Here is a 10,514-nt window from a genome sequence, read left to right on the forward strand (position 1 = left end):
TTACAAGTCAAGGTCGGCTCATTTCAAGCTATTTCATAAAAGCTCGAGTGTGTCTCATTAGTTGTTTTTCAGACTCGGTCTCGATTATTATTTATTAATTAATTTATATATGTTTTTAATTATTTTATATATTTTGATAAAAAAACCCCTTTAGCGAGCCTAAGGTCCCTATATGAAAGGTTATATATGTTAAGTTAACTTTTTCGTCCTAAAATTTTGAGGCCGCCCCCCTTGTTTATGAAAACTGACCAAGCCTATGATGCAGCGATCTTCACGCAACGGGGTCCACTTAAGGGTGTAAATGAGCTACTCAAGATCGGCTCGTTAAAAAGCTTGAACGAGCCGAGCTTAATCGAGATCGGCTCATTAAAAGGCTTGAACGAGCCCAAGCCCGAGCTTGAGCCTAAAAGTAAGCTCATTTAACAAACGAGCCGAGCTTAATCGAAATCGGCTCGTTAAAAGGCTTGAACGAGCCCGAGCTCGAGCCAAAAAGTAAGCTCGTTTAATAAACGAGCCCAGGCTCTAGCCGGCTCGCGAGCCTAAACGAGCATGTCATTTATATAATTTTTTTATTCTGACTTTCTTATCAAAACCCTCTTATTTTGTCTTATTGATAAGTTAAAATTCACAAGTTGTTTTGGTTTGCCAAACAACTTATTAACTTTTCAAAAAGTTAATATGTTAAAGTTAATAAGTTATAAATTGATAAAAAAACACCCCCTTAGTAGTTTGATTCGCATAGCATTTGCTTCTTGTGCTTTTTTAACAATAACTAAAAGGTGATACTGTATAGTCAAGACAAAGTCACAAAACTATAATATATAAAACAAACTATTACTGTAACACCTGGTCCCTTTTGTATTTTCTCTTTGTTTGATATATTATTAACATAATAAAAATAATTATAATAGTTCTTTTTTAGGTATGCTGTAGAAAACATATTAGTAAATTTTCAATATTTTTTTTTGTGCAGTTGTACATTTGAGAAGGAATTTTTATTAGTCATCAGAACATGGATTCTTAAGAATTAATGTTTAAATTTATATTCATGGCTTATGTTTCACAGTGAAAGACTGAACACTAATGCAAACGGAAGCACGCAAATGGCTCAAAAGCTTTGATTAATCAAACGTCCCATCAACCCGAATGGTTCGAAGAACATACCGTTCTTACATAGAATTAATCAACAAAACAAACTACTAATAACCGTGGAAGCTTTAAAATGCAGTCTAGTTTACTCGTTACATTTAGAGCTACAAAGTCCCAGTCGTCTCCATGCTTTAACACTGATTCGACCCATGAAGCAACACGATGACACTCTTCTATTAGTAGAAACTGCAGAATATTAAAGGTTTGTTAACAATGATGATTATAAATGTTAAATTGTGAAGAAAATACTAACACTGCAACACACATAGCATTAAAGATTTGAAGCTGTACTGTGAGAAACAGTGTTAGTTAACAGTGGTTAAACATGGATATCGTTATCGGGCCACGCTGCACGAGTAGCTAAATATTAACTTAAACAATCAAAATAACTTACATATATAATACTGATTGTCCTTTTGTAGTTTCTGAAAACAGACTCGCTCAGAGTTGATTAAACACATCCCACCAAGGCGGTTTATTGACTTCAGCGACGAATCTTTGACGTGCTGCCTCCAGCTCCTCAACCGAGCCTCCTAAAACTTGAAAACCTTCTGGAACCAGTATCATGAGCCCGTTGCTTACATTAACATTCGAAACAGCAACCTAAAAAGGATAAAATAATCACAAATTCACAATTTACTTATTTTAAAACATGTCTTGCAGGAGTTATAAACTTATAATACAGAACCTTGAGTCCAGCAGGAGAAAAAACTTTTAGATCGTTAATAGGTTGATATTCCATGCCAAAAACGCGTTGAACACTATCAGTCATAGACAGCTTTAGGCATCTATCGAAGCCGGGACTTGCCTCCTTGTAACGGTCTTGACGAGGTTGACTAACGTTTTCTATCTCATCAACCTGCAAAAATGCATTTGTTAGTTTAAAGTGTAATTGTTGAACTCCATAAGGTGTGCAAATGAGCCGAGCTTTTTCGAGCTCAAGACGAGCTCGAGTCTCAAATAAAGCTTATATAGTTATTGAGCTCGAGCCTTGTGTATGTTTAAGTTTTACCTCTTTTGGACTTCTATGTATTAATTTCACATTGCACAGCCGAGCTTTAGCTCGTTTAAGATACCACACGAGCTCAAGTCGAGCTTTGGCTTGTGTAAGGTACCACACGAGCTCGAGCATAGCTTAGCCTTGTATAAATTGATTAATAAATAACAAATGACCTAATCCCAAGCTTTAAAACCAACTTGGTCAATAAAAAACCTCAAAACGAGGCGAGTTTTTTCGAGCTCGAGACGAGCCCAAGCCTCAAATAAAGCTCGTTTAGTTATCGAGCATTTGAGCCCGAACTCGAGCCTTGTGTATCTTTGAGTTCTACCTCTTTTGGATTTCTATGTATTAATTTCACACCACACAGCCAAGCTTTCGCTCGTTTAAGATACTACACGAGCTCGACCCGAGCTTAGGCTCGTGTAAGGTTTTACTCAAAATATATATAAATAATTCAAAGCGTATATAAATTAACCAATAAATAAAAAACCACCTGATCCCAAGCTTGAAAAAACAACTCGGGTCCATAAAAAGCTCCAAACGAGCCGAGCTTTTTCGAGCCCAAACTAGAGCCTTGTGTATCTTTAAGTTCTACCTCTTTTAGACTTCTATGTATTAATTTCACCCCACACATCCAAGCTTTCACTCATTTAACATACCACATGATCTCGGGCCAAGCTTAGCCTCGTTTAAGGTTTTTCTCAAAAAATATATAAAATAACTCAAAACGTATATAAATTAACTAATAAATAATAAACGACCTGATCCCAAGCTTAAAAAACAACTATGGTCAATAAAAAGCTCAAACGAGCCAAGCCTTTTCGAGCTCAAGATGAGCCCGAGCCTCAAGTAAAGCTCGTTTAGTTGTCAAGCCCGAACCCGAGGTCCCGAGCCTTGTGTATCTTTAAGTTCTACCTTTTTTGGACTTCTATATATTAATTTCACACCGCACAACCGATCTTTCGCTCGTTTAAAGTACTACCTGAGCTTGAGCCCAGCTTTGCCTCTTTTAACGTTTTTCTCAAAATATATAAAAATAATTCAAAACATATATAAATTAACTAATAAATAATAAACGACCTGATTCCAGGTCGATAAAAAAACCTCAAAACGAGCCGAGCTTTTTCGCACTCGAGACGAGCCTCAAATAAAGCTCGTTAAGTTATCAAGCCCAAACTCAAACCTTGTGTATCTTTAAGTTCTACCTCTTTTAGACTTCTATGAATTAATTTCACACCGCGCATCCAAGCCTTAACTCATTTAACATACCACACAAGCTCGAGCAGAGTTTAGCCTCGTTTAAGGTTTTTCTCAAAATTTATAAAAAATAATTAAAAATGTGCATAAATTAGTTAATAAATAATAAAGGACCTGATCCCAATTTCCAAGCTTGAAAAAACAACTTGAATCGATAAAAACTCAAAACGAGCCGAGTTTTTTCGAGCTCGAGACAGCCCGAGCCTCAAATAAAGCCCGTTTAGTTATCAAGCCCGAACTCGAGCCTTGTGTATCTTTAAGTTCTACCTCTTTTGGACTTCTATGTATTAACTCCACACCTCAAATAAAACTCATTTAGTTATCGAGCCCAAATTCGGACCTTGTCTATCTTTAAGTTCTACCTCTTTTGGACTTCTATATTAATTTGGAACTGAATAATCTTTTCATTAACAATTTGTGTGTAAGTACAGGAAACAAAGCCTAGAAATAAAGAACAGATTACAACAATATTGGAAACTAATAACTGGAAATATATTATCTAAAATTAACAAATTGACTTGAACATTAAAACACGCCTAGGGAACCGTGTTTATCAACTAATAATATTTTATTTATTAATTTCATATTGCACATCCAAACTCGAGCTGGCTTTGGCTCATTTAACGTTTTCTCAAAATATATAAAAGTACCTCAAAACGTACATAAATTAACTAATAAATAATGTCGAGCTTGTATAAACAACTCACTAGCTAAACTCGAGCTCTCATAAGTAAGAGATACACAAAAATAATACCTGTAACACAAACGGTCTTTGAAGATCAACAGAATCCAACTGATCAACATTACTCGGAAGCACACCTGCACCGCAACAATTCATATCAGCATTTAAAAACTTCTCGAAGCACACTTTCGCCTTTTTCGCGTCATCAAATGTTATAAACTCCGTAACCGCCGTCTCGGGAGCACGTAAACAAGCATCCAACCATTCAGTTTTCAGTTTCAACCCTAAATCATCTTCCAGAATCCTACTAACAGTACTTGTTGTGGAATATTCCGTCCGGTCTTCGTCAGTTAGGGTTAAGGCTTGAAGACTGAGGGTTTGTGGTTCGATATCGTTCGAGTGTTGAGTCGACATTGGCGTCTTTGTTCCCTCCATTTTTCATGTAATTTTTAAATCAAATGGTTTCGAGGAGAGAGAAAAGGTTAGGTGTAGATATTTTGTAGGGGTGAACGATTAATTCCGGGTTTGAAGTAGGGGGCAAGCCACTGACTAAGCTTGGACGTAAACGTCGGAGGTTGGACTCAAATTTATATGGAAATTTTCATAAACAAAGTGGGCTGGGTTCAACTTTTCAGGCGAAAACGAGTTAATTTACACTTGTATACAAATTTTTGGGCGAAACACGGTTAATTTACAGTTTTGCGCAAAAAACAGGAGGGGTCGGGGCCACCCTGACCCTCAATAAGCTTCGTCAATGGGTCGAGGGTTTACGGACTACATCGAGTTCCCGTGCACCAGGGGTGTGGTCGGACGGCGGTCAAGGAGTTGACCTTGGATATAACCCCGAAAGTTTAGGTTTGCATGTGAGATTCTCAAAAAATGGAAGATTTCTTGTGTTTTTGGGGGCTTGCAAGAAATCGAAAAACGAACCAAACTAAAAAAAAGTCGAGCCGAAACAAAAATTAGCTTTCGTGTGGGTAAAAAGATTTGTTTGCACATCATATGTAATGGTTTAACTTAAAAACTAACGGAGTTAGTTACAAAAAAGATGATAAGGGAAACAATAATGAAACGTAGAGGATGACTAAAGTGATTTTAAAACACCAAGTATAAGCAAATACGGGTCACGTAGACGCTCGCTCCATGTTTATCAGATGCATCCTTTCACAGTTTATATTATTTAATTTTTTTTTATTTTTATTTGAAAGACAAAACAAATTATCATTACAACAAACTAGCCAGACAAGTACAACCATCGCATACAAGATTTAACTACTATCTCCTCCCATATACAATTATCCACCTTGAAAACTAAAAACCTTTGAATCCTCCGAAATAATAAAAGTGATTTTCGCTCTAATACATACCCAAAGAAAACTTATCACCTTAATAGTGATCAAGAAGTCAATAGATTGAATTGTTTGTATATTTACTAAGTTAATAGCAATCAGATAACCTTTTTTAAAAGGGCAACACTGTAAATTATACAGACATGTGTAAATACGCAACTCAAGTTCGTGTAACATAACTTTTGGAGAGTAAAGCCATTTTCAAATCATACATAGAGAATGGAACGTGAATGCTCTCAGTAAAGTTTGGATCTAATATCTTATCCGACAAAACACTGTATGAAATTTCGCTTTACCAAGAATGCTTATTTCAAATCTTTCAAAACAACGCATCAACCACTTAAACGCCACAATCGACGATTATTTATTTCCAACTAGAGTCACAAAATATATAATCCCCAACAACACATGATTAAAATTAGCTAACTAATCTTAGCCCTGTTCAAAATATCAATTACAAATGCTACATTTTCTTACAAATCAGATAGTTAAAAAAGGACTAATAAACAACTAATCTAAACTTGATAACGACGATTTAGAGTATACTACTCTGTTCTTGAGGCTTCACCGTCGTCTTTTCCTTATCCCTCCGTCTATCAATCACCTTCTGAACAACGTCCATTCGTTCGGTTAGCAGTGACTCTTCAATTTCCATCATCTGATTATACTCTTTTTCCATCAAACCCTCCGCCTCGTTCAATAACCCCATTTTATATTCCAATTTCTTCAACTATTTAATACAAAATCAACACCGGTTCATTAAACAAACAAACAAAAAAACTACAAGATAATATTCTTATTCTTATAATGTTATAAGACAAAGCTCACCTGTGCATTTATTACAGACGACACCAGGCTTTCGATTTCTCTTTCTTCTTGCACTGCCAATAATTTGGCGTGTGCAGCAGCAGCTCCAAGAGCCGTTGCACTTGTTGCTCGCATTCGTAAAGGTAACGGAATTAAACCCTTTTCTGCCAAAATAATAATCAAAACTTACTGTTAATACTTCGTGTACAAAAGTAATAACAAATGAGTAATTGAGTATCTTCTGATAATAACTGTCAATACCTGACTCGATCGGCCTTGCATCCATCTCTAAACCATTGCCTTGAACAGTCCTGAAAAAATAAAGAAATGTAATTAATAAATTCTGATAAAACCAGAAAGTAAAATGATCAATAAATAGATAAATAACCTCTCGGACGCGTTTCCATTTTCTTCACTATCGAATATTTCCTTTGGAATTTCATTTTCGTCACAAAGAGCTGCGATAGCAGCCTCGGCTGCAGAGGCGGTGACATTTGGACCAACCACAGCAGTGATATGAGCAACCTAAAAATGGAAATAAAAATATACACCCTTTTAATGAATAATTGTAAAATTTACCAAATTTAAACACAAAGACGGATACCTGCTGCATTAATGAACTACCGACATCAGGAAGATGTTTCTGATTCTTAACCTCACAAACTTGACCATCTTTTTCCTTCATTTCTTCACTCGAAGGTAAAGACGGTGGTACTTGCCCGTCTTCTTTATTTATTTCCATTTTTGAGTTGCTGGAATCTGAAACCGGTGCAAGGCATATTCTCTTTGAAGGGGGCTCTTCGATATCAGCGTCACCGTTCTCTTGACTTTTGTTTTCCACTTCAACATGTTGACTCTTGTTTTCAACATCAACATTTTGATTTTCGTTTTCAACTTCAACATGTTGATTTTCGTTTTCAACTTCAACATGTTGACTTTTGTTTTCGGCTTCAACATGTTGACTTCCTGTATCTTTTATCTCCTGTAGTCCTTGTTTCCCGTTGTTTGTATGTTTATTATTTGTGGGCCCTAACATAAGGTGCCCGAAAGGTAACTGTAGAAGCTTTGAAATACAATCTTGTTTACTCTTTGTTTGCACATTTTGAGCTACAAGGTCCCAATCATCACCGTGCTTTAACACAGATTCAAGAAGAAGTAATGTTTCTGATTCACTCCATGAAGCAACACGTGTCCCGTTCTCTGGAGTGTGGTCGACAAATTTGTAATCATCAACAGATTTGTTGGTTCCATAAGATCCCTCTTTGAAGCACTTGGTACAGATGATTGAACTCCCGTTCTGATACAGTGAAATCAAATGAAATAGTGACTATAATGTACGGTTGCGGTAGTCTAATGTAATGTTTTTTGAATCAAATATGGCAGAAAAAAACACAAATTATAAGTAGATATATAAACTCATACAACATTATAGCTATAATTACAGGTACGCCTGTAAACGAACCAAACAAACACGAACAGAAGCATGTTCGTGATCATTCATTTAACTTTAACCGAACACGAACAATTAAATGAAAGGTTTTTTTCTTGTTTGATATCGTTTGTTAAGAAAATGAACATGCTCGTGCTCATTGATGCTCATTAATTAAAATTGTAAACAAACAATTCACGAACATCAACAGACAAACAAACGCATTTTTCTTGTTCAATATCGGTCATGTTCATTCATTAAAAAAATTAAACGAACAAGTCGCGAAAGTAAACTGACACACACAACGACATAAAAACAGATTTTTCTTGTTCAATATCCTTCATTAAGAAAATGAAAATAAATTAATAGACATAAATGAGCACAAACATAAACAGACACAAACAAGCCTGATGCATTAAGTATCCAATAATGTCAATGGATAACAAACGCATTTAACAAAGGAGACAAGAAACCTGCGTCCGCAATTTTGAAATATGTGCCTCGGTTAATGTTTACCTTGGTGATTTAACATATTGCAAATTGCTAAACTTACATAGTTAATGAGGTAATTAGCATACACAAACAGAATAAACGAACCTAAATAAACGAACATAAACAAAAGTTCACAAACATAAAAATTAAACAAACTTTCTGCCGAATAGTTCACGAACTGTTCGCTAAACGTTCAGTTCGTTTACAGATTTTCATGTTAAACATCTTAAGGCAACTAAAAGGCTGTAATCAATCAATCAATCAATCAGCAATATACAAATCAAAACTGAGAAATTACCTTCAAACACTCGTAATAACCCGACTCGCACCGCCCCTTACACTTTCCACAAACCAACTCAACCAACTCCTGAAACACATCTGAATGTGACGCCAACGGCGGCATCTTAACCTCCCCCTCCACCACACCACACGCATTCCCAGACCCCACACCAACTGAAACCGGCTTCAACGACTTCGGCACCGCCACAACCCTAACACCATTCGGCGGCCCTTCCTCCACCTTAACCAAATCCTCACCATCACCGTCACCGTCACCGTCAATTGCCTTCTCCGGCAACCCGTAATTAATCAACCCCCAATTCTCTAACAACCTAAACACCTTCAACAAATAATTAACATCTCCAACCAACGACTTCCGAACCTCGGACAACGTTAACCTTCTAGACGGATCTTCTCGAAACTTCGAGATAATGAAATCTCGATACTCCTTGTAAACCCTAGGGTTTCGGGTAATCGAAGTACCGTTGAAAAACTCTGGGAGTGAAGTTTTCTCGATCTGGTGAATATAATCCCATGAAAACCAATCTAAACAATAAACATAGGGGTAAAGTTAGCGTACAAACTAAAAAACTGCACTAAACATGCGAATCAAGTAATGTAATTAGGGGACGTTTCAATCAATCAATCTTCATGTACAAAATAATCTAAACATGAAAACGTTGGAAACAATACCAATTTACATAAGCAATATTTTATAATAACAAAAAAAAGAACCTAATAATAACAATAAAAGAATCAGAATCTAACCAGTTAATGCAGAAAAATATCAGATATTGGTCGATGACCGGTATTTGAGATATTGGGATCTCGTTAATTTTAATATCATGCTGAGTTTATACATATAACAGTATAACACTAACAAATCGGTATAATCTCCTGCCATTAACAAATTATCCTTTTGCAACTTGCAAAACACTAACAATTGTAGCAAGTAGGAACCGATTAAGACTCAAAACACTAACATCAAACACTAAAACACTAAAATTTGAAAATTAAGACGTCAAAGATCAGGAATATCAGTGATATATCAGTCAATATCGTTGATATAATCGGTACCGATATTCTAACAGATATTTCACATTGACAGCATAGATCAGAACCAACAACAAAATATTAACAGCAAATACTTATAACAAAAAGAAAAAAACCTAATAATAATAATAACAAAATGTAAATCAACAAATACTTATAATATCTTATAATCGGGAACCAGCAAATACGAACATAATAATAACAGCGAATTGGTTATAAGAAGTATTTGTATTTGATTCTGAAACGTGTTTGTATGTCCTTGTATGTATAATTACACAAATTGATTCGCACGTGTAGGACGTTAATTGAATTTGAAATTGATACAAACCGTAAAAGATAGAGAACACAATTGAGCTAGGGTTAGGGTTTGAGATAACGGCGGAGACTTACCGGAGGAGCTTGGGATGGTGTAGAGTTCGAATTGGATACGGTGATCTACGGCGGGAAGTGATGGTTTTAAAATAAATTGATGATGGCTTGAGCTGTTCTCCATTGAGATGGGTTTGATTCTGCAACGAGTCTTGGATATTAAAAATATTGAGTCAGCCGAGTCTTTTTAGTCACAACTCGCTCTTATGTGAGGCCTTTGATAGCGAGGTTATGATGCCCAATTGCACATCCTTTTTATTTTGCCTCATGTGTTTGTTACTAGATATTATTCAATGTTTTAAGTATCGGATTGTGTTAAAAATTGTACAGTTGGTTAAATCGGGTTATACTAAGAGGTCCAACCGGTTGAATAGTTTAACTTATAATCTATAATATATATACGAAACCATAAAAATCCTACGTGTTGTGATGTGACCGTTCCTCCTCTTTTTTGGAGTCACCAGATTTGCTTGATTTTTATATGGAGATTTCTCATGCATTTGACCTGAATTCACGGGTATGTGTCTCATCAAACCCATATATTTCTTAAACGGATTATAACATTTCATTAAATTAAAGACTAATATCACCAAATATTTTATTTAAAATCCTATAAAGTAGATATATAATAAAAATTAATATCTAATT

At 35.7% G+C, this 10,514-nt stretch overlaps 1 protein-coding gene and 1 pseudogene across 2 annotated transcripts; both read right to left on the minus strand.

Moving 5' to 3' along the window:
* Positions 1–1,174: 1,174 nt before the first annotated feature.
* On the minus strand, positions 1,175–4,523 carry LOC143530659 (recQ-mediated genome instability protein 1 pseudogene; annotated as a pseudogene). The gene is made up of 4 exons (XR_013134905.1): positions 4,161–4,523; positions 1,838–2,008; positions 1,544–1,752; positions 1,175–1,335 (listed from the first exon to the last, which is right to left on the minus strand). The product of XR_013134905.1 is annotated as a recQ-mediated genome instability protein 1 pseudogene (transcript).
* Positions 4,524–5,713: 1,190 nt separating this feature from the next.
* LOC143530695 (SWI/SNF complex subunit SWI3A-like) lies at positions 5,714–10,062 on the minus strand. The gene is made up of 7 exons (XM_077026162.1): positions 9,888–10,062; positions 8,464–8,990; positions 6,849–7,541; positions 6,633–6,769; positions 6,506–6,555; positions 6,266–6,408; positions 5,714–6,167 (listed from the first exon to the last, which is right to left on the minus strand). Exons 1-7 carry the CDS (start codon positions 9,988–9,990, stop codon positions 5,973–5,975), a joined length of 1,848 nt encoding a protein of 615 aa, XP_076882277.1. The 5' UTR covers positions 9,991–10,062; the 3' UTR covers positions 5,714–5,972.
* Positions 10,063–10,514: the final 452 nt, after the last annotated feature.

The sequence above is a fragment of the Bidens hawaiensis genome, unplaced genomic scaffold, assembly GCF_021521415.1.
Source record: "Bidens hawaiensis isolate Kalapana, Puna unplaced genomic scaffold, B.hawaiensis_p1.1 tig00008970_1, whole genome shotgun sequence".
Lineage (NCBI taxonomy): Eukaryota > Viridiplantae > Streptophyta > Magnoliopsida > Asterales > Asteraceae > Bidens > Bidens hawaiensis.

Excerpts from the sequence above, each read along its gene's own strand:
- LOC143530695 (XM_077026162.1), bottom strand. The coding sequence starts at position 9,990 with ATGGAGAACAGCTCAAGCCATCATCAATTTATTTTAAAACCATCACTT. Across the intron at positions 8,991-9,887 it reads CACCATCCCAAGCTCCTCCG|ATTGGTTTTCATGGGATTAT; the intron begins GTAAGTCTCCGC and ends TTTATTGTTTAG. Across the intron at positions 6,556-6,632 it reads AATGGAAACGCGTCCGAGAG|GACTGTTCAAGGCAATGGTT; the intron begins GTTATTTATCTA and ends TTATTTTTTCAG.